The 25,184-nt window shown below is 36.0% G+C and overlaps 1 protein-coding gene across 1 annotated transcript in view; it reads left to right on the top strand.

Annotated features, from left to right (window-relative positions):
- DMD (dystrophin) overlaps nucleotides 1-25,184 on the top strand; it is a 1,204,567-nt gene that overhangs the window by 773,648 nt on the left and 405,735 nt on the right. Inside the window, 1 exon segment of the mRNA XM_009334780.1 lies at nucleotides 8,823-8,987. Within this exon segment, the coding sequence (XP_009333055.1) occupies nucleotides 8,823-8,987 (165 nt within the window).

Below are 25,184 nucleotides of genomic sequence, written 5' to 3'. Positions count from 1 at the left end.
TTTCCCTCCCAAGAAGTTAGTGTAACTATTGTTATATCACTCATCACTGCTGTAGAGTCTAACTCAATTTTCCTTCGTTAATTACCACCTCAGAACACTGGAAAATGGTATGGTGGTTGTTTTTGTAAGTATGCATGAATGGGATCTGTAATGGATTCTCAAACATTTTTTTACTTTTGACCTCAGTGGAGATTGAGGTCAGGTCACTTAGGTCAGTGCTGATTCACCTCGCTCCTTAAAACCCATCAGTATGATGATAGATGCTATCCCCATTTGACAAGTGTGTCCTATTGAGCCAGGAGACTGTTGAAGCTGAGCAGATCATCTCACCTATTTCCCTCAGGACCCCTTAGCATTTGCTTTAGCCTATAATCTTTTTCTGGCATTCTTTTTCAATCAATCTGTCTATTCATAATCTAAGTGGCAAGACTCTTCTATGGCCACTCCCAACTAGTATCTACAGTAAAGGTAATGTAGTTAATTTATAGCAGATTCAAAGATATTTTGTACCTGCTTAAAAAGTGAGGATGAACTAGATTGAACTGATGACATCACAAATCATTTACTAATAATCCACAGGATACGTAGGAAGAAGACATTTCTATTTATTTTTATATTAATCATAAATACTTCAGATGCGTGTTCATAAAGGCCACTTTGCTGCGCTGTTCACTACACATTAAACTTTAAGCAAAGAATTCAGAATATTTATGAAATACAACCATGCAGGGGTAAAAAGTCTGTACTAGCCAATAAGACCATAAAATCACGATTAAATATATATGTATGTATATATACAATATATATCATACTATCTTACTGACCATCTTAAAATTCCTTTTTACTTTTGTTTGCCATATGAATCTGGAATATATTCATCATATATTTAAGAAGTTATGCCAACTACTTTGAATATAAAAAGTACTAATTTTCAAGACAATTATGCTGACAGCTACATTGAGATAATATTGATCTTGCTGAATTACCAGATTTCAAGTAAGGCACTTCAGGCAAATCATTACACATTTTTCTACACTGTGACAACTATGTATCTGAAAGAGATTTCACATACAATGAACAATGGTTCACATAATGTCACACACCAATGAATGACAATGGTTTGGGTTTATTTAAACTTCAGTTCCAAGACAGACACTGCCATTGCATGTCAGGTGTTTCATACATTTCTATTAAGGAAGACTGTAGGGACCTAAAAATCAATGTTTTACTACTTGCTGTTTACAAGAAAAAGTTTATACTTTAATTATATAGGCCTGTCTGTATTGCAACATGCCTATATAATTAAAATTCCCACAAACAGAATAGTCTGAAATAACCTTAAAGTTAAACCTCCCCTTCCCTTTTCCCTTCCTCTTACCTTGCCTTTTTTTGGCCACTTTTCTGAGAGTTTTAAAAACACGTTTTCAAAAATTCATCATCATCATTACCCAGAGAATGGCCTGTTGTTATGATACTGAACTTAATTGTACATTAAGCACTATTAACTAAGGTAACTCCCACACTCTCAACTTTTCTATTAACTGCATGTTTCTTAAAAATGAAAAGTTGTCACCTCCCTCAAAGTGCTAAACCAGGTAACTCTTGAAGAACAACCAAAAAGAAAACCAAGTTCATTGTTAGCTGTTTTCTGTCAGACATGTCAGCTCAGTACTTGGCAGTCAAGATCACTCGCTAGAATTAGAATACCAAAATTTTTTTTTTTCTGTAATTTTTAACAATAAATTCTTTTTTGCTAGGAAATGCTATAAATATTCAGCTATAGATAAAATTCCAACCCATTGTAATTAATCTACACTGTGCAAAGATAATGCAAAAAATCCCTGTTTATTTACTGTGGAAATAATATACTTTATCTATACATTCATTATCTAACTTACTGCTCTATGTAGCTTATAACCGGAAATTGCTGTTTGATACTGATTTTATTGCTGTGTTAAAATCTTAGATCCAATTATATCCATTTCCTCTACCAAACAAAATGTTAAGGTTTTTTTTTTTCATTCCTATGGAGAACTCCATGAGCAAAACCAATAATGATTCTAAGTTTATAGCTTGCATTTTAAGGTACTACATGTTGTATAAATATTTGTCATTTGTTTCATTGCAATGCCTTTTCGCTTCGTTTTGCTTGTCAGGCATTCTGGCAGATGACAGTTTTTAGAAGCTCCACGGCAGTTTTGTGAATGCTTCTGGGAAGCTTCTCTCAGATGTAGGCAACAGCATGGAAGAAAGTATCGATATATTTAGTTATAGCTATAGACTGATTGCCACTGTGAGCCGATTGCGCATGGAAGTTGAGCTTTCTGTAGCTTTTGAATGGTTTTGAAAGTAAAGCAATCGGATAATGTGTGATCTGAGGAAAAGGAAAAGGAGGGCTGCAGAAAAGGATGGCGAGACAAAGCAACAGGCAGGAAGACCTCTGTCACATGGAAAGACCAAAAGGGGAGATAGGACTACTGTGGTTTGCCAAACCATTGCTCTTAACTATGTCAGACAGGGTTTATCACGCCCAGTAAAGTAACATTATGTTTCCCTGGGTCACGGCAACAGCACGTCCAGCTCTGTGCTGAATAGCACTATGGCCTGCCATTTTCTCTTCTCCTCCCAACATATGTGTCAGGCTCTGCTTTCCACGGGAAGAGAGCTTTGACTGACTGTTCAGGCAGGTTACTGGTACTGTGGGGTGCATGCTGAAGTTTGCTTGCCTCCTGGACTGTATCTAGCCTGAGAGAGAGGTACGGTATTATCTGCCGTAAACCAGGGAAAGAACAATTAGGGCATTGTACTTTTATTTAGAAATCATTTTCCTGTCAGAATATCCTCCATTAAGAGTGACTGAAGGAATCATACTGTGAACCCTCTGCAGCTGCTTTTGGATTTCTGGAACTGAGTAAGAAACAAAGATAAAGAAAAGAAAATCGTGGACTAGATTATTTAGCACAGATTTAAGGTGGAGGGTCCTGTGCTCAAAAAGTGCCCTTGACAAAGGAGAATCGCTGAGATAGTAGAGAGCAGAATGAATGACAATTAGTTATAAATATTAAATATAAAAAGCATACAGATATTCAGAAGACTGTGATATACACAATCATATTGCCATGCAAGAAAAACAAAACAAATCATTGGGGTGGGGGAGATGTTTATTTACTCTTTAAAAAGCTAGACAGCCAGATGAAGCAGAAAATTGTTTGGTGCATTGGATTTGTGGACTGCTTTAGTCTTCTGCATCCATGGAAAAAAAAAAGATTTTTTTAAAATAAAAATGAAGCTTGAGAATATTACAAATACACTGTTAAGAAGTTAAAAAAAAAAAAAGAAAAGCTAAAAAACACGTGCCAAGATCAGGACCTGAGAAGCTTGTAAGGAAACATGAAACACTAGCTACATAGCAAATAAAAATCTTCTATACATATTTTTGTTAGTGCGCTTTCATCTTCCTCTAATAATACAGTCTTTACTCCAACTTTGTTAGAGACACTATGGCTCATAAATATTCATCATTTTAAAGAAATTATGTAGATTTTTTTTTAAAGTCAATATTGAGTTTGTTAATGAAAATGGCTCAGTTAATTAACTAAATGGCATCCTAAACCAAACTTACATGAAACTCTTTCTTACACTGATTGTTTTTCATGAAGAAATGATGCATAAAAATTAACTTCTCCCCCTTCTATTTTAAATCATTCTTTTGTACATGCTCTAGGGATGGTGATTTTAAGCAGATCAAACTTTCTGAACAGTGGCTGTAAGAATTGCTATTTTATGCAATCATCTTACTAGTGCAATGGAAGTGTCAGCTGTGATTTATCAATAAGTCTGGATTGAAGCTTGCATTTAATACTTGTTATGACTTTAGTTATTTTTTTATTATCCAAGTCCTGGCTTGGACAACATGAAAACCTACGTTCAGTCCAGTTATGCTGTGGGCTGATTGCAGTGTAGTCACCTGTCTCCTTTTTTCCTAATATTTGTATTTTTGCAGAAATGGAAGAGTAAAGCAGAAGCTGCTGCTTGTTTTACATTTAGTAAGGAAAGCAATTCATACAAAAGCTAGACATTCTTCATTTTTCTGTATGCAAACAACTGTGATTTTTTTTTTCAAACCTGACACTACCAGTTATTCTATATTAGAAGCCCACTTTCCTAAAGTGCTTTGTATATCAGAGGGACCCTCCCAAGCCAGGAGTACAAGAAAAACATTGTTAACAGTCTTCACAGATACCCCACAACATACTTTTGCTCATATTAATTGCAGTTTATTATAATTTATCATATTAGGCATATCAAGAAAGCTAAATTTTAATCCACTGTCAGATTCATCAAAATAAGATCCTTTTATAAGTGTTGCTCTGTTATTGAGAGGTTGGTGAGACAGCTAGCAAGAGAAAGGGGTACCTTATCTAATATTGGGAAAAAAAACACAAATTTCCACTGCTGTTAAAATGTTGGAATTTGGGATTTCTTTTCTCTCCACTCACGATTAGGAAAATTCTCCATATTTTTTTTTGACAAATGATGTGTTGGGGAGATGCATCTCCTCATATATATTCCCAAGCAGCTGGGTAATAACTGCATTATCTTCTCTTTGGTCATTTCAGGTAAACAGGAAATGACCTTGACATTGACTTATGAGAGAGAAGGGAAATATTCAAAATCAGGCATTGGTCACTTGAAATATAATGAATGTATGCAAGTCGTTTCAATGGCTTTCCTTACTTTTATCAGGGGGCAGCTGCTGATAGTGATGCCTTACTAATAATGTAATTTATCAAGTTCATTCATTTGCAATAACAATTCTGACCTCTGCAAAACTATTCCCCATTGTTCATTCTTTCTTACTTACTGTCTCTACCTAATTAGTTTCAACTTACTAATTTTAAGCATTGTTCCTGAGTTACAGGATTGAACTGTAACTCCACAACTTTTATTTTAATTGATACTGCTTTAATTGAATCTGCTTTCTGGATATTCATAAGGAATTAAACAGAGCGGGGACACAGAATATGATTTTATGTCAGGTGACATACTTTATGCAACTTCTTCCTCCCTTTATACTTACTATTATCATAAGAATTGGTATTCCTTTCCATCTGCTCAGCTCTAATTCATCCCATAGTGCATGCACACAGCTATCTGCATAGACTGAAAAATAACTATCTCAAGCTACGGTAGGAAACAGCAGTGGAAAACTGGAGCATGTGAAATGATCAAGGAGATCTATACCGCCAAGTTGAGCATATGTATTGTTTTGCACCAAAGTAATCAGATTGGGGTGGGGACGGAAAGAACGTAATAGTGTATCATTTAGGCTTCCTGTGAAGGGAGATCATCCAAGACATGAGGTTCAGATGGAACAGAAACAAGCAATGTAAGTAATTTTAGAATTCAAAAGGAGAAGAAATTAAAATATTTAGATAAAGATCTAGACTTTGAAAATATGTAATTATTCAAATGTCACAAAGTATTCTCATGTTTTAAGAGATGTTGTCATTTCTATGCTGGTAATTTATTTGTGGGTTTTTTAATATTTTAATGAAAAGAGCAAAAATTGGAATACATAAAATTAAATAAGTGGGAAATAGTCTGATAGTTTAAGATTAGAATAAAATTAAGTATTGTGAAGACCAGTGTCAGCTGGTAAAATGAGGCTCTTCTACTGTTTCCCAATTTAGAGCTTAACTCTTTTCTATTATTCTGTTACTAAGCTTCCAATTAATCTAACTTAATTAACACTTGAACTAAGGTACAAAATTTTAGATGCATCACATGCTTTGAGATTAATGTTTTGACATGTGTCATTGAAATTATATAGTCCTTTGATGTTGAAATCAGAATTTTTTCTTTGAAAGAATAATCCATACTTTTGGATCCATACTTTGCACTTGCAAATTTATTTTTTTCCTTTGGTTGCGAACCAAGGTATGCTTTCAGTGTTGATCTGCTGCCAAATAAGGCAAAGTTGAAAATATTTAATTTGTATGCAAATGGCTAAGCTAGATTTTTAGAAAGATGTTCGAACTGAAGTTGTCCTTTTTCAATTTTTTCTTTTGCACCCTGTCTTCCTTGTCAGCCTATAACACTCCTTAATCAGGCTTGTGTTCAGTCTTAGGCAGATCTGGGGGAAAGCATCTCACATGTTTGCCCAGTTTTTACTCTTCTGCAGGTGTTGCCTTATGGCCACTGTTCCTATTGGTCTGCAGAATTAGCTCGGGAAATAAGCTGTCCCCCAAGAGACAGTCTGCAGCAGTACCTTGGCTTGATAGGCGGACTTGTAATTACCTTCAACTCATCAGGCTCTAGTTTGATTAGCCAGCTTGACAGTTTGATGCCAAAGCTTTAAAAAAAAAAAAAAAAAATCGAGCAAATTAAATCCCTGAGATCCAGAATCTAAGAATCTGATTCCCACACAGTGGCATGTAACACATTACCTGGATCTTACAAGGCATTGCCTTGTTAAATGCTTAGCTGTGCTTGTCTGTAATCCTAACCTGAGTTTGCGGAAAGTCCTTTATTTATTTATTTACTGTTGTTGTTCTTATCTCTGTGGTAAAAGTAGATGACATTTAATTTCTGTATATAATGAACTGATTCATATTGACCTAGATTTCTTTTTAATATAAAAATATGATAAACCTATGTTTGTGCTATAATTTTAGAGCAGGAGCCAACTTGTAAGAAGAGGCTGCATTTACTTTTATCACAATTTACCTCTTACTATAGGTGGTATTTATTTTGCTTTCTTTTCTTGTGTGATTATTTTTGAAAACAGTAGGTTGAAGTACAGTCTGTCACCAAAACCTAATCTTTCATCTTCTCCTTTTCTGGATTGAATATATCTTAGTATATAATTGGTTACTTCTCCACACACACCCCCAAAAAACCAAACAAAACTCTACAAATTTTTCTCTGGCTTGTGATAGACCCAATATACTTGATTAATGTTGACTGGAAGCAGATTAATTTAAATTTCAGATCTTCAGAAATCAGCTTGGATTCTTATCTGCCTGTGACTACCTATTTACTTTCAGTAGTATTTCTGTGGAACTTGTTTACATTAATATTAAAGCTACTAAACATTGGAGATTAACATTCGAAAGTTGTAAGAAAGACGAAACTAATCTTCTGTGAAATTAGGCCAAGGTCTACATAGATATTGAGTTAACACATAAGGGAAATGAATGCATTTTTAATTGTTTCCTTTCATATCTGGGGCCATTCTGGAAAAGCAGAGTTTTTATTATATTTAACAAGATTAGGAAGACAGAAAAAGCGATTTGACTCATGGGTCAGTTTTTATTAAATAGAATATTATGGGGTGGCTATGGTGAACAATGGAGATAATTCAATATATGGCAAATCAACTTCTTGAATTACAAATATCACTTAAGTCCGGTCTAATAAATCATATGTAGAGTATGTGTAGAGGGGTTATTTTAGTACCAACAAATCAGTATTTTCAAACCAAATTTGTAAAGAAATGTACATGTCATGGCAGTTGTGTTCTTTCCATTCTCTCAGCTGGGGGTCGTTTGGTTTTGTTTGGGTGTTTTGTTTGTGGGTTTTTTTCAGTAACCTTCATTGCTTTCATGTCTCTGATGGGTTTAGTTTTATTATCGTCTGTAAAATCGTTAGGGGTTAGAAGTTAGTACACGGCAGTAATACTTCTGTAAGCCAGGCAATATGATAGCAGTGCTTCTATTAATGCTGTTTAACTTTACAGGGAATTTATATTTTACTGTGTGTATCAGAAACCTCATGTTTTGCTACTTTTAAGAGGGTCACTTTAGTAAAAACGTGCTTAAAAACAATGAACATTAGGAAACCTCATTTTTCTTGATACGGAAAACTAACCATAATTCTTGGCTGATTTTAACTGCCATAGTTTCTTATCTCTGTCCAGGCCCTATATTTGCTGTTGTGAATTTTTTTTTTTCAAAGTACAGATGGTTTCTCCCCTAGTATATGTTTGCAGTGTTGCCCATTTGTGTAGTATAGTGACACCTCACCTGTCTAGCTATAGAAAACAATCTGGGAAGGACAGCATGGAGCTTTGTGTTGGCTTATTTATTTCCAACCTGTTCCTATATTTACTCCCAAGTGCTTCAGTGCTGTTGGATTTGGACTATGCCATTCACTGATTCTTAATTTCTAATATTGATGGCACAGAAGAATGTGCTTAGTTAAAAATCTGACTGCTTTGAATGCAAATCAGAGCACCAAGTGGCCCGATCAGTATTGATGATCTATTTCTTCATTATTTTTCTTCACTGTATGCGTCTGCTCGTGCATATTTGGACTCAACTGGCAACTCTAAACACCTTGTAAGAAAACACATGCTTATAAATATCTAGATTCAAGAGGTCAAGAAAGGTTAGATATCATTAAAACAATCCATTTCGTATTTTCACTATTGCTTTTCCTGATTAAAAATTGACCTTTAAAACAGTTTCAAATACTGAGATAACAGTTCTTTTACCAAAAAAAAAGAGAAGCCTGTTGCTGGGGTTTGGGTTTTTTTGTTTTGTTTTGGCTTTGTTTGGGTTTTGTGTGTGTGTGTGTGTGTGTTTTGTGGTGTGTTTTTTTGTTTGGTTGGTTTTTTTAGGAAAGACTGAGTTTTCACTGACTTGCAAGATACTTACCATAATAATTTGGTTGGTGGGTCTACTCTTTCCTTCCCTTCTTCCTACTGGTGTATAAAACCTGTATTTTAACTTTTTATATAACTGTATGTGTGTGTAGTGTTCAATTGCTTTATGTTACCTTTTTTTCACCAAAAAACTGGCTTCTGGTATTTTTTTCAGGTGTCCAAAGATCTTCCAGAGAAACAAAAAGAAATAGAGATTCTGCTAAAGGATTTCATCGAACTTGATCAACAACTAAATCAGGTGATATTGTGGGTAACGCCTGTCAAGAATCAGCTGGAGCTTTATAACAAAGTGGGTCAGCCAGGAGCTTTTGATATTAAGGTAAATTTTCTTCCGTTTTAAAAAAGCATCAGGATATTTAGTGGTCAAAAAGTCAGTTACAGCATTAGCTGTATAGTTTGTATTAACAATATAGCTTTGAGACAGAAGTCAGCAATAGTCCCCAGAAGTTCAAAGTTCTATGAATTAAGGAAAACTTTGATTCTTTTCCATTAAATGGTTTCTAGTGATAGGGCAGTTTAGAACCAATGGTTTCAAGGTGAAATACAAATATGATCTATTATTTTTGCCATATCACATACATGAAACAATAGCCCCAAAGGTTGATACATCAAATTTTAATACAAAGTGAACTAAAATTCAGAATATTGGTGTTGGACCATTTAAGCTATTTCATTCAAGTTAATATGACTACATGAAAATCAGAATAGTTAGGGCCATATCATGATTCTCATATTGCAAGGAAAGATATCTAACCGCACAGATAACATTCCAGTAATCAATAAAACTGATGGTCTAGTAATTGTGAGCAAAATATTTGTAATCTGATCCTTGATATGTATTTGGGTATAAAAAAAAATGCCTGTATATGGGTTGGGTGAGGCCAGAGAAATTAAGGATGAAAAATACTGATTAGAATCAACTGGCCTGCAGGTGTTATGCTTAGAGCTTTTGGCCTTGCATTTTGTCTATGAATATATGAGCTTATCTTCACATAAACTGGGGAAATATTTAAAATACAGTAGCTTATTGGAATCCATGAAATTTTTTTGGTTTATAGTAGCTGAGCATCTTGTTCACCTAGATAAAGATTAAACAGAAGACACTGAGTTTTGTATTGATTTTGATGATACAATTTTCAGTGAAAAAAGAAAAAACTGTAAATATTTAAAACTTTTCTTGCCTTGCATGAAATAGAATAATACCTGCTTCTGAAGATCTGTGGTTTTGCTGAGTATGTTTACAAAATTCACTTTAACTTAGTTTCTTTTAGGGAACTGTTTTAATGCCAAAACACTTTTTATGTCATACAATCACAGTATGTAAAACAGTGAATCTCAAGTCCTGTTGCAGTCCTATAATTGACAGAATGAGTTCAGCAATGACATTCATTCCCTTTTTAAAAGATAGAATTAGTATAGCCCTTTGCAAAGATCTGTATATATACTGAACGAGTGATGGAATTTTGCTTTCAAGAAAATTATCTATCCTTATTTCCTGTATTTTAACAAAAATTTTTAGATGATTCATCCTTTTTTTTTCTTATATTTTTCTATTCTGTTTCCTTTATTTCTAGAATGATTCCACCATTAAAGTTTATATAAAATAAAAGCAGGGCTAAATTGCTACAAATTATAAGAGTATTGCTTTTCCTACTGCTTGTGAAAGATGTTCTGCTTGGCTCTTTCACTCTTATGGTGATATGACAGGAATATTTCTGAAAAACTGTTGAAATAATAGGAAAAAATTTAAAAAAAACTTTAGTCCTGAAGTTGTGGGATGAAATCATGTATGTCTAGAGAGGTGGGGGAACAATGAAAAGCTCCAAATAAAGGCAAATAAACTTTCTCTCTGTGAAAGACCCTACCGTATTTCTTTCATGGATAAATTTAGATCACTTAGATTTAATGTCTGACCAGTTTTGATTGTAGATGAAGCAGCTAGTTGTTTATATTATTGCAAGGGCTGTAGGCATATGAAACGTGTTAGCTTTTATCTGCATGTTATCTGTCTGGATTGCCTTTAAAAGACAGAGGTTTAACATCTTAAAATGTTGTTGACTGATGGTTTACTTGGACTGTAATTTTCTTCAAGGAGAGAATCTCTTACATTAAAGACTCTATATTAATTATCTCTGAAGGCAAATGGGATTCTTATAACTTTTTTAAGGTTAAGACTAAGCATAATAAGAGTGTTAAGACTGTTAATCATGACAAAACGCACAGCAAAAATGAGTAGATATAATTCAGGAAAGCAGCCTATTCGTGACAATATTCAACTTTATACTCAACTTCAAATGCATATTTCAGACCCATGCTAACATGCTGTGCATACACATGCTCTCGAATCATTGTTGACATGATTATGTTTATGTGTATTTTTAAATTACTATCCTATATAACTAATGTTACCTTTAAAAAAGTAAGGACATCTGCATGATTACCTATGGAAGGCATGTATTCAACAAAGTCTCTTGCTTTGGTGTTCCCAAATACTGTATAAATATTCAGCATTTGTTCTACCACCATTTTAATTCCTTCACCAATATCCAGAGAACATTAAAGTATCTTCTATAGGATTTAATAACTCCTTTTTTCAGAAACAAGTGTGACTCTGATGATCATGTAGTAGAACGAAAAGGTTATTGTTAATATTCTTAGAAAAGAGACAGGATGAGAAATTTTACAAAGAATCTTTTTGGATATTCGAAAAACCTGGAAGGTATGAAGAAGAGGTTTAAAACTGACACTCAAACTTGTGAATATAGCACTTGAGTGAAAAAGACCAGGCTCATGTAAGTCCTCAAGGAAACCAGACTATTTTTGTTATAGGATTTGACATAATGCCTTATGAATTTTAATTTTAATTTCAATTGGGACATTGTCTTTTGCGAAATTTCTGCCCATGTTCTTCATACTATTACTAAGCCTGCAAGGTAATGTTGTTCTCCTTCCTCCTCAGCCATTAAGTCTTTTCCTATCTCTTTTGTTTTCTAAGTTACTTATTTGGGAAAATAGTTCTGAAACTAACATGGGTGGCAAAGATTTGGATATAGATTTTAAGTACTATAAAGATATTCACTTCTAAAAGCCACAAAATATTGACTGTTAAAACTTTTCTGGCCTCAGAAGCAGGTGGAAATCAATGATGAGAAGAACAGGTGGGGTGGGATAGGTAGGAGAGAAAGAGGACGGGAACTGTGTTTGTTTTAAATGAATGCACAGGGTGTCTTTAACAAGTTAGCAATCTTATATTAAAATAATACGCCTGTTTTAAAGCAAGTTTCTTGCATTTTTACTTACCTGTAGAAAATTTCAGTTACAGAAATATGTGGTAGCTGAAATTAAAACTTGATACACTAACCAAAATGCATCTAAAACACTAATTAGAATAATTCTGACAGAATTTTCCAAAATACAGTGATTTATTTCTCTCGAAACTGTAGTAACCTTTACTTTTGGCCTGCAGCTATAATCTGATAACTAACATCACAGTATCCTCCATAAATCAAGGGATATAATAAATGCATGTCCTTATCAGATAATCTGATTTAACCTTTTAAATAATATTGATCTATATAATACATGCATAATAAATACATAAAGGAGAATATCTGTGAATTTCACTTGCACAATTCATACTGATAACTTGCAATTTCTGAGAAATAATATTAATTTAAAAGCTCATACATTTTTTCCACTTGTGCAAAAATCAACTATTAAAAATAGGTGAGAAGTCCCTTAAATTTACACTTACTTAGAAGAAAGATGAAATAAAAGCACCAGCAGTGTTAACCTTTAATGGTGTCACAAAAGCAATTCTATGAGAGTAGCAAAGGTGCAACCAAAGGAGAAATTATTACGTTTTTACAGAGAGCTTCACAAAACAGTAAGACTTTTAAGACGCAAATACATAATTGGGCTTGGTGACAGGCAGAGAGATTAAAAGTCCTCCTATAGCTCTTAAGACTACATCTATATTAGTAAATAAAAAGTGGTCAGGACCATTTTTTGGCCTAGAGGTCAACTGATGCAGCACAGCTTACATCCTTTCAGCAACACTCTTACCCCCCAAAGAAGATAGTTGCATCCAAACTGCCTGTTGCTGCATCTGTGGCTCATGCTAATCCCTGACCATGCCTGGGCACTCTCTCAGAGAGTGCAGTTTGGCCCATGCCAGAAGCATTGCTCCCAATTTAATGGTGCGGGTAGTCATGCTGCAGAGATTGAGCATGTGCCCTCTCCCTGTTTAGTTCATTACTCCTGGCATCACGTAAAAATTCAGGGAAGGATGCAAACTAGTTATATGAACGGGAGAGGTTCAGTTTCACCGGCATCATTCATTTTCTGTGTCATTTGACTTAGTCATGCAGTCCCTTTCTGCTTTCAGATCATAGCTGTATGGATCTGTATGATCTCAACCCAGAGTGCTGACTGTGTGCTTCCATGTAACACGAAGGTATGGACATGATAGCACTCAGTCTTGGAGCAGCAGGACCACTGATAATGCTAAAATCTTCCATTTAGCAGTTTTTCAGTTCCTGAAGAATGGTGTCTCATGCCTCTGCCCTCGTACATATCCTTGCAGTGCTGAATCCAGACTGGTACCACCACTGACTGTGATTGTGTCCAACCAATGCTCTGCAGCCTACCTTACATCCTGGATTTCAAAATCCCAAGCGGTGTGTTGCCCTTGCATTAGCACAGGATGACGTAGTGCATGTTCTTGCCCAACGTGATATAATCACTTATTTAAGCAAAAACTCTCTCTCTGTTCCCTCACATTTATTAACCCTTTATTTGAGGGGCATTTGCAGGTGAATAATTACATAGAGGTAATATCAGCCTCCTCCAGCCCTAGAAAATGTTTCCAGATGCTTAATACCTGTTGTTTCCTAGACTGGTACCCAGAGTTTAGTACAAAAGTAGATAGTAGAACAGGCTCCTTTCTACTTCACTGTAATGCAATTAGGAAACAGGAGATGAGAAGATGCAGACATAAAGAGATAGGACAAGTCCAGCATGTTCCTTGATCACCCTTGTGGAGTAGGACCTTGTGGTGACCAAGGAACATGCTGGGGCACCTAGTAGTCCTACGATCTCTGGAATGCTCTGTGTCATTTGAGGCTTCGGGCAACACCTTAGGTTCTAAAGTATATACATATTTCAGTTTAAAAAGCAGCAAAATTGTTAAGAAAAGTGTAAACACTATGAAATTGTTGAAACAAAACTTTTAAAAGTTATTCAGTCCCAAGAAATATATTGTAATTTATAACAGTATTTACTATAAAATACATTCCCTGCTGAATTGAAAATTTTGTTTTCTTTCACCCCATTCTGCTATCATAGCTCTACGCTTACTTTAAAGAATTACAGCATGGCTCAGGAAACCCTAATATATTTTATGCCAATATAATTTCTTTTCACAGTTTTCGTGACCATAATTTAGAGACTGCAGTGCCACAATTAGAACCCAGGCCTTCAGTTAGGCACCATAATTTTTAGCAGTGGTTTCCAAAATCCCAAGTAGGCTTTAATAACTCACTCATTTCTCACTTAATAAATAAGAGTAGAGAAAGGATTCTTTATTCCCAGGATTTAAAAAACATCTGTAGCAGTATTTGCTTCACTCATGTTGTTAATCCTTAATTACAATTTTCTTCTATAAACAAAGAATTTAAAAAAAATTTAAAAAACTGTCCAAATAAATCAACATTGAAATGCCTATTTGCAAGCTACCAATTTAAAGTATTAGGACAGATCTTAGTTCTTTTTAAGTGTTCAGTATTTTTTATCACATTGACATAATGTTCCTTTTCAATAATAGCATAATACAGGCTGCTCCTGTGAAATACTTATGTATATGCATGGGGAAGGCATGAAATCTACATCTATAAGAATTTCTTGACTCTACTGCTACTTGTGAACACTGGAACACTTCCAGGTTTGCAATGTACCTTCAATGTAGGTTCTCATGCACCTAGAATATATTTCATATTGTGTCTTTTACAACTCTATGGACTTTTCTAGTTTTCCAAGCTAGCAGTATGACTTCTCCGTGCATTCGCTCTTTGACCTGGAGTTATTCTCACTCTGATAGCTATTTTGCATGATTTAGTATTCATACTTCACAAACTTAGTCAGATGAAATCATCATGAATTTCCAAGTTTACAAAATGGTGCAAAGAAAATACTACAAAAATCGTCTACATTATTACATAGAAAAAGATTGAAATACTTAACAGTACAGCTTTTTTTACAGTACAGCTTCTGCCAGCACTGGTGTCTAGGTTATTGGTGTCACAGCCATAGCCATTGGATATAGCCATGTCAGGAGACACCTTCAGTGTAGACATGTCGAATTTCAGCTCTTACTATGTGCTTGTTTTTTATGTGCTGGTACTTTTTTTACTAGTACTGCTCTCAGTACTAGTGACGTGTGGCTAGAGTGAAGCCCATTTTTCTGGCCTTGCTTTCGGATTGTGTTGAACGACTGCATTTTTCATAGCAGTTTATTCTTTTTTTGTCAATAAAAATCCACAGCTAAAGATGTGCATTTTGTAACTCCTGAGCATTCGAATTTAATGTTTTTGCTGGTTGTATTGCCACAGTCCTTAGTCACATAAGTAAACCTGAATCCTAGGAAGTGATAGCTGCTTTTCAACTGTTAATGCCACCATATCCTCTCAGTGCAAAGCTGGGGTCCTGCAGGATAACATGGATGATATGATATATTGTCTCTCAGTCAGTGAATTTTGATATAAGGAAGTTTTACTTAGCCTTTTCAGATCTGTCTGGATCCTGATCCAAACAGCACTAGCTCCACTTCTGCCTTGCTTGTTGGGCTCTCCTGAGAGTAGCCTTGCTTCTTTCAAGTCTGTGGCAGTTTCATAGTATTTTGAGATACATTTCCCATGGTACTTTGGCAGTTCTTTGGGCTAGAAATGTGTGGGGAGGGGGATATCCATCTAACAGCAGCAGCAGCTAGACTAACAGAAGAGCAAACTGTGTAGCAGTTACTGAGGTGCAGACATGCACAAACTTCTAATAGGGTGGTCCCCACTTTCCTCTTTAACCTAGACATCATTGACAAACGTTCTGCCAGGTATTCTTTTTGTCATAAATATTAATATAAACAAGACCTCCTAAAACAAGCCCTCATATACTATTGGAATATTAACATTTTATATGAAATAACTGTTACACAGAAAGAGTTACAGCTATCACATGATATATGGCAACCCTGCAGCTGACTTTGAACAGCCAACTATTTGTCGTCTATCAGAGATGTGCATAGAATTAGTGTAGTTCATTTGATATGAGGCCAGAAGATACTGCCTTGATCATCCAGTCAGACCTGCTCTATAAAGTAATCCTTTTGGTTCTCTGAATGATTTCCTGCTTGAACTGCAGCACACCTTTCTCAAAAACAAACCAACCAGAACAAGACTGGTTTCTAATTTCCAGGTATGGACAGTCATCCGCATCTTGTGGTAAATTACTTCAACAGTTGAGTTAAAATCCTGCACATTTTTCCTCGGCTGAGTTTGTTTAGCTTCATCTTTCTGTCACTGCTTTGTTTGCCAAACTAGAGAGATCTCCAATACTGCATTAATAGACAGTAATCAAGTTTTCCCCTAAACTCTGTTTGCTAATCATCAGTACTGTTCTAATTCCGACAAGAAAGCAAATATAGAGTATCTAATTAGTATTAGTTCAAAAAGCAATTATTGTTGTGGTCAAAGCAATTATTTCTGTGGTCCTAATAATAATGTGGTTATCTTTAATCACAAGCTTATTTTGGCTAAGTCGGCTAATCAGAGTCTAAGTAGGTGGCAAATGTTGCTATAATGGAAGGTATAGTCGCTTCTGCATTGTCTCCATAATGGAATATTTAAGAACATACATGAGCACTTTGAAATGTATTTATTCTGATCCAGCCATCCAAATTTAATATACTTAAACCTTTTAGGGATATGTTATTCTGAACATGTGGATATAGACCTATACTTTACACTTTGACAGCTTTGCCTACGGCATCAACAATCTGTGGAGCTCCAGAATTATGGCTAAAGGAATTTGTGCAAGTACTGACCTTTCTTTCCTCCCACTGACTGTTCTGCTGAGATTTGTTTACTTCACCTGCAAGAAAAAGAATAAAGGGAATCCTGGAAGGGAGGGTAATGAGTGATGCTTCACTAGTTGTTTGGCAGATAAGAAAATACCTTCAGAAAGTCTAACCAACTTTTTCTCTTGATTTCTCTCAATTTTCTTTTCCTCTAAATATTTATTTCCTCATAGTCCTGTTTAATCCCAGTTCTATGTATGATAGGACCCCTAGTCATTGAGAATTTTGATTAGATATTCTCAGACCTTTTGCTTACAGGAAGAACCCCGGAAGTCTTCAAAGAACTGTTAGATTCAGAAGTCAGGTTTCAGTCTAACAGAACTAGAATAATAGGGCTTTCTTAAATATATAAAAATCAAAATGACTGGATAAGACAGACCAGAAGTAAAAGCTTTCCTATCACAACCTACCACAACTGTGACTAAGATAAAATTAACATTCTGCAATCTGTTACAGTCAGATTGCACTTTTTAAATGTCGTCCATGTAACATTTGTGGAGTGCTAAGGCTTTAGAAAAATACTTTAGGTGGGAGTTAAAGGGGTTTTTTTTACAGTCAAAAAAAGAACCACTTATATCCAATATGTACATGTGTGCATACACACATAATAAGGAACTTTGATTGTGTTGTGACGTAGTCAACAAGAGATCATTAGCTAAAATAATTTTTAGAAACCCAAATATGTAAAGAATGGAAAGTATATTGTCTAGTAAGGTAGAGATAAGAAAAGCTTACAAATAGGCTAGTGCTAATATGTTTTTAGTTGCTGCTCTTTTTTAGCTGTTACTACGGATTATTTGCTTTGGTATTTAGTGTTTGAAATCTATGGGTCAGTATTTTTATAAAGTCAAGCATTCTAAGTCTTCTGAAAAATTGAAGTTTACAGATTTCTTCAGTCCTGTTCGATTAGCGTAATAACACATGCTGATTCTTTTTTTCTTTGCTCTCCAGGAGTTCAGTCCAGAGAAATCCACCGTAGTTAACCAAGAAAAGAAGTAGCTAGTACTTTCAATAGCTTTTATTACTAATTGCAATCTTCAGTTAATGACATTTTCAAGTAAACATTCTGAGTTTCTGAGACAGTGGGATTTTATTTAGTGAATCCCTACTTCAAAGACAAAAATTTGAAAGAGAAGAAATGCTGTAGAATGAATTGAACAGTAACTTTTTAGTGGATAAAACAATCCCTGGAAAATATTCAAATCTGGCCAGCAGTTTGTGTCCTTTAATTCTGAGTTTTGACTAGTGGTAGTCCAGAAAACAAAGAATGTGAGGAAAAACTAGAGTCAACTTTCTGAACTCCATAAGTATTGTGGTACTTTGGGGGTTTTTGAATCACGTAGCATTGCTAAGATTAAGTGAAATAAATATGCCATTTTTACAGAATTTAAATAAGTAAAAAAATCATAATTTCACAAAGAAACAGTGCTATCTATGGCATAGAATCAAAGATTATTTTAATTATGGGTTTTCTAGTTGTCTTTAGAGAAAATAAGTAGTACCAGGTTAGGTTTGCATTGTTTATGCTTCATGTATGATGAGCTACCCTGTATTCATAACAGACTCCGAGTAAACAAGTAATTAGCACTGCATATAATAAATATCAGTCTACTGAAATACTTTTCAGAGATTATTATTTAACTCAGTAGCCTTGTTCATAATTGAAAATACCACTAACTCATTATAGATTACCACTAGCTCATTGTAGATTATAATCTACAAAATTGTGTCAGTTTTAACACAGCCTGAGTAGTGCAAAACTGATATCAGAAAGAAAGATGTCGAAAAGAAGAAGCAAAAATCAAATTTATTTTTGTAGAAATAAAAATTTGTAGAATTTTTTTTTTTACTCTCTATATATTTCACCACAAGAATTTTTCTCTTTTAATCCTTGTTTCTTTTTCTTATGCATAAATTCCACATAAGCAGTCTTTTTCCTAAGCATTCACTTGCTAGTAGTCCTTGAAATAGAAAAAAAATGTGGTGAATGACAAAATCTAACCAGTATTGGTAGGAACATTTTGAATCTATTGTCAAAAGCAGTAGTGTAGTATGTTGTGACTGCCAGGCTCTGCTTCTTTAACTACCATTAAGGTATCTGTAGTTAGGTAATTGGAGTGTGGTTTTGCAATATGTGACACAGAGTGAAATCTCTAGCTGTGGTGTGCTGGATCATTACCACCAGTACCTATGGCTTTGAGCAATGGTTCAGAAACCCATATAGATGTAGAAGCAAATTGCATAAAGGAAAAATGGGCTGGAAAGGTTGCTTATGAATGAAACCTAAAAATGAAAACATGTTTACAGCCTAATAACTTGAAAATACAAATTAGCACTCATTAAGAAGATTGTAAGTATACGCATATATGCAACTTCTGTATTTAAACACCCAACAAAGTAATCTTGGAAATAATTTTATAAGGTGCACGTTAGCTCTGATTCCCATACAGCAACTTTAGTGTAACAAAAAGCACTTTGGTGAGAGAATACTAGAAGTTACCAGCTCATATTGCACAAAAATAATTAGGAAAACATTGTGTATCCCAACTTTCTTTTCTCAGTCTCCTATGAAAACTGCTTGAATACTGGATTTTTAAAAAATTTCCCAGGCTATCATCTCCTCCCAAGTGAATTTTAGGTTGAAAATATTTCTCCTGTGTTTCATTATGTGAACTGAATTTAAGTAAATTTTTAAAAGGAAATGCTAAAATTCATAACTGGCAGTATTTTGAAAAAGAAACTCAAAAAACTCGAAGTATTTTAGCCTTTTATTTAAATATTTGTCCAAAGAGTAAATATAGGCAATTTCAAAATAGAGTTATCTGTTCATCCAAGGAATTAAAAAGGAGCTACAACGAGCATTTGTATAAGTAGAACTCAATGTTGGGCAGAAGGCTGACATTTCATTTTCCATCATTGTCTTTTTGAATTTGCCTGGTTTTCCATTAAGTGCATAAATACATTATTCTGAGATTTATTATCTTTTCTGCATAATCCTATGAAAACAAAATCTCCTTACCAGAGGTGAGGAGCTAAAGATAGTAGAGAGCTTCAGGACAAATGCCTTTGGCCTGCTCTGGATCTCTGGAAAGTTACAGATTCACTGGCTATATGTGCAAGACCTTGATCGTGGCAGTGAGTGTCTGGTAAAAATCCTTTTTGATGGTATTTCTTTGTCTGAATTTCACCCCTTGAATTTTTCAGCAGGGAGATGTGTTCTGCGCTGTGGCTAACACTATCTGTTAGGCATACAGGTCTTGTGATTGTAGTTCCATGGCTAAGGTTTTGTTAAATCCTGCATTTTAAGTGCTGTTTCACCTTCTGAGTTATCTATTATATTCTCAAAATCTGCACTTCGTTTTTGATTTTAGAGTGAATCTTCTTAAATTAGTCAAAGAATCCGTTAACTAGTTTGGGTCAAAGTGTATGTAAAACAGCATCTTTTCTCCTGTCTTTTTTTTTTTTTTAAACCAACAACAGCAAATGTGAAAAGTGCATAGAAAAATACTTATTAGTAAATGAAAATACAGTTATTTACCCAACCTCATTCCATATTCCTCTGTATTTTTCTGGTTGAACATGCTGCACAGTGTAATAAATGGATACACTGAGATAATGTGCTTAGTTTTTTTTCTTTTGCATGTCTGGATGTTATTTTAATAATATGCATATTACCACTGTATAAATTTATGTGGGGTTTATTTGCATTTAATACTTTACTTCCACAAATTCTTTGCCATTGCAATGATTTACTCTTTGGGATCAAATGGCCTGGGATGCTGAGTTTGATTCCAATTCCCCTGCTGTTAAAGGAGGAACTGGAGATGCTCTATTCCAACCTGAACAGACAACTCTATTCTGCATGTTCTATAAATGTCTGCCGATGGTGCTCCTTACCTCCTCAGGAGAGCTCAGGGTGTGCAGGATGGAAGGAAGGATATGGGGAGAGGGCACGGGGGGAGAGGAGGGAGGTAGTAGCGCCTGCTCCTCCACCTCCCTCCTAAAAGCCTTAGGAGTCAGCATAGCTCCTCTGGCCATAGGAGGAGATTAAAGCTGCACTTCCTGGGAATTCCTCCAGGTCTTTGTCTCAGCACTGCCTTTTCCCCTGGAAGACAGTTTTCCAGGTGGATTGTGACAGATGTAGGTGACTATAGATGATGAGGACACGGAGGGGATGAACAGAAATGCGAGTCCCTACATTTGAAGGAATGGATGGAGAAATGACACTCCAGATAGGGAATGAGTTGACAAAATGCAGAAATACCTGTTTCCACTTCTAGCTCACTGAAATCCTGTTGACCCTTCCAAATCTTCTTCTCCAGACAATATTAAAAACCGCTTTATGCTTCCCACCATCTTGCCTCCAAATCCTCTTGCAATCTCACTTGTCCTTTCTCTCTGCTTACTCTGTTTCATAATCTTTTCCCTTTACTCCCTCCTTACCTTCTGGGTCGTCACTCACCCCTCCTGTACTCCTCTATACTTGAGTCCTCTTTTCCAAGGTTTACACAACCTTGATTTTTACCTGTACTGCTAAAGAAGCTTCGAACTGTCTCCGGGTGTAGTATTTATACCTGTTTACTATCCATGGTGGTCACTTGCCATATATTTAAAATAGCATATTGTGTTCATTTTTGGCAGATAAAAATAGGCCATCCTTAAAAAAATAAGTAATTCTTTATTCTTAAAAATAACTTGTATTTGGATTTTGTCCTTGACAAGCTTTGAATGACAATAGGAAAGCTGTCAACTCTTGTCAATCACTTCATTATATACTTGACAACCTCCAGTCAGAACATAAGAGAAGAGCATGGCTAAGGAGTAGCAAACCTAATTGTAGACAAATAAAAGAAAATTCACCCACATGAGAGACTGAAAACTCCGAGTGGACATTGCTGTATTTTTCCTTCCATCAGCCTTCATTTGTCAGTTTCTGCTTGACAAGCTAGGCCAGCTAAGTCAGATTTTAACTCTTTAATGATTCTTTTACCTTTTCTTTTTGCTAACATCCTTTTAAATGAGTAGTTTTTATATGCAATAAGAGGTAGTATAATTCGTCCACATGAGCACATAAGGAATATGTACCCCAGAGATTTATCTCACTGTTTTCTGACATCTGTGTCTGATTTGGCAAAAGGTTGAACTGTAAAAACTTCTGATGATGAAATATTGTTTGATTATTTAAACTCCTCCTATTTTTCAATGCACTATTAAGATCTGCAGTAAATGTCAATTTAATCAACTCATAGAACCTAGAGGTTGATATTCTGTGCATAAATCAATTATCGGTCTTTCCAGAAATCTTTTTATGGGACTTTGAGAAGCAACCCGATCAACGTTTTCTTTGTGAGCTTTGAGCATTTAGATTTTAAACAGTCTGTATCCAAACATCTTCTAAAAAAATCTATTCCAAGTGCAGGAATATTAAATGATATTAGCTGCAAATGGATTGTGAAAATGTGGCAAAACTTTCCCAATGAGTAATCCTTGTAAATTCCTTAATCTGTAATAGACTTTGCAGCCTTAAGGATGGATTGCAAAACATATCTGTGTCTCAGGAGAGGAAAGATTTTTGAAAGGTGATCAAGTATTTGATGTGTGGTAATATTTTTCTAGGAAATAATAGATGACTAGTAAATCAAGATGTGATTTTGTTCTTGAAAGCGTAAGCTTTTTAGAAGTGTGGGTGAGTTGCTTGGAAGTAAGTGAGGTTGTACCTCAGCTTTGCCTTTTGGCTTCCTCCTTGTACTACTAACAGCAGCTCAGGTACTGTTCAGAGTCCCAGAGAAAAGTGTGGTTAATATAATCGAGCAAATAAATATAGGAGGGAATTTACAGAAAGACAGAGCAGTTTACCAAGGCTCTAGTGAAGTCAGTACCAAAACTATAGCTTTCTTCAGTGTAGTTAGGTTTTCAGACATAGGATATTTCCTCTCCTATTCAGAAAACACAGTTTTCTAACATTCTCACTGTTTGTGTTCTTTTTCATATGCTCTTTTCTTAACAGAAAACCTTCTTTCTCTTCAAGACACGATTCTTGAAAGCTCTTGGACATTCTTCTTGATAATAGCATGTTATTTATTAAACGGTAACTCCTCTTCTGTAAGATTATATATTTTGCTCTACTGATCACATACAATTTAAAGTACTGGAATCTGAAGAAGAGCCCATACAAATGGGCTCTTATATCAAATGGCTGCTTATATCTGCACAAGGCCCTATTAGCTTTGGTTTAATTCGCTTTGAATTGATTGCTATGTAGCAAATATTAGAGGCAGGGAATGAATATCTTCTCAGTTTTTTGTACATTGGTAACTGTATGAATTTTTGGTACCTGATGGATATTTGAATAAGTTTGATTTGATTGATATTAATTTGATTGATATTTGAGTGAATTTTTTTAATTGATTTTTTGCTTAAAAATAACAGCATACACCTGAGAGAATCTTAGTTCCTTCTCACACTAAAGTTAGTGATAATGTGGAAAACACTGAATCTTGTTGCAGATTTTGTGCTAAATTTCCAAGTAAATGTAGCTTTGAGATATTGGGCATAGTGCTGTAAAGCTTAACTCTTGTGAGGTACTCTTGTAGAGAGAGTCAACCTGTTAGATATGACAAATTCTGCAGTGAAAGATGATTATTGGCTGGTGGGAAATCTTTCTAAACCATTGTTGTGGGTTAACCCTGGTAGGCAGCTCAGCCCCACACAGCCGCTCACTCACTCCCCCCGCAGTGGGATGGGGGAGAGAATCGGAAGGGTAAAAGTGAGAAAACTCGTGGGTTGAGACAAAGACAGTTTAATAGGTAAAGCAAAAGCCGCGCACACAAGCAAAGCAAAACCAGGAATTCATTCACTACTTCCCGTGGGCAGGCAGGTGTTCAGCCATCTCCAGGACAGCAGGGCTCCATCACGCGTAACAGTGACTTGGGAAGACAAACACCGTCACTCTGAATGTCCCCCCCTTCCTCCTTCTTCCGCACAGCTTTTATTGCTGAGCATGACGTCATATGGTATGGAATATCCTTTTGGTCAGCTGTCCTGGCTGTGTCCCCTCCCAACTTCTTGTGCACCCTCAGTGTACTCACTGGTGGGACAGCGTGAGAAACAGAAAAGGCCTTGACTCTGTGTAAGCACTGCTCAGCAGTAACTAAAACATCAGTGTGTTATCAACACTGTTTTGGTCAAAAATCCAAAACATAGCGCCATATGGGCTGCTGTGAAGAAAATTAACTTCATCCCAGCCATACCCAATACATCCATGTAAATCTGTGCTGTGGCTATTGTTTAACACTGGGCACTACTGAGTAGCATTTGCTTACTAGTTCTTTTCATTCCTTACTTTGTAATTAGATTTTTCTTCATTCAGAGTGAAATGAATGGGTGAGATTTTAAAAAGATAAACTTCTGATAACATACTTGCTCATGGAAATTAAAAAAAAAAAAAGTGCCACCACCCAGAGTGTGGATATAACTTAGCCATTCACAGCTGCAATCCAGGCAATGAGTTCAGTAAATTCTGCTTACTGAAATCTCCCCTGGCTTCTGCTGCTGCTGAAGTAATCTACTGGAGCAGTCTTTACCATTTCTTCCAGTAATATATGCGACTGTAACTATTGGAAGACAAACTGCAGAAACATATCCTCATGAATATTCCTTTTAAATGATGTATTAAAGACTTAATACCAGAAGATGGGCATATCTGAAAACATGTTACAATCAACAAACCTACGTTAGAACAGCAATAGATTTTGATTTTTTTCTAATTTCCTTTTGTAGCCAGAAATGCCTCTGAAAATAATTCTTTATTTACTAAACTTGAAAAGAGGAAAATTTGCATATAAGCCCTGACCTAAGTGAGAGAAGAATAAGCAACCAACCATCACTCGCAGAGGCGATCAGCTCTGGTGCAGGCACGTCCTGCAGCGGAGCGCTGGACCGCGTTGGAATCAAGGAACGTCTCTCTCATTTAATTTCTCGCAGAGGCGATCAGCTCCAGCGTGGGCGTGTCCCACAGCGGAGTGGTGGATCATGGTGTACAGGGGGGTTTCCTGAGCTGGGGAACCCACAGGGGAGCGCAGAGCCCCGCCGGGAGCCAGCAGCTCTCACCACGGCGGCTGACGAGGTGTGGGCAGGGCCAGGAGCAACGGCTGCCACCCCCGACTCCCACTAAAGCATCCCCAGGGAGCGCTCGCCACCAGGAGCGCTGCCAACAGGACGGGCAAACAGGGCGTGGCGCGTCAGCTAGGGCGTGGCATGGCAGTTTGAGCGGGAGGGCACGCAGAGAGGGCGCCTCTTCGAAGGGGAGGCATTCCACGGCCGAGTGGGGGACTCGGCATGCACATAACCCAGCAACTGGGCACAGGTCAAGGGCCAGCATCCTAACCCAAC

This window comes from Pygoscelis adeliae, unplaced genomic scaffold (genome assembly GCF_000699105.1).
Source record: "Pygoscelis adeliae isolate BGI_AS28 unplaced genomic scaffold, ASM69910v1 Scaffold91, whole genome shotgun sequence".
NCBI lineage: Eukaryota > Metazoa > Chordata > Aves > Sphenisciformes > Spheniscidae > Pygoscelis > Pygoscelis adeliae.
Note: the sequence above shows the minus strand (reverse complement) of the source record. Positions and strands in the feature narration are given on the sequence as shown.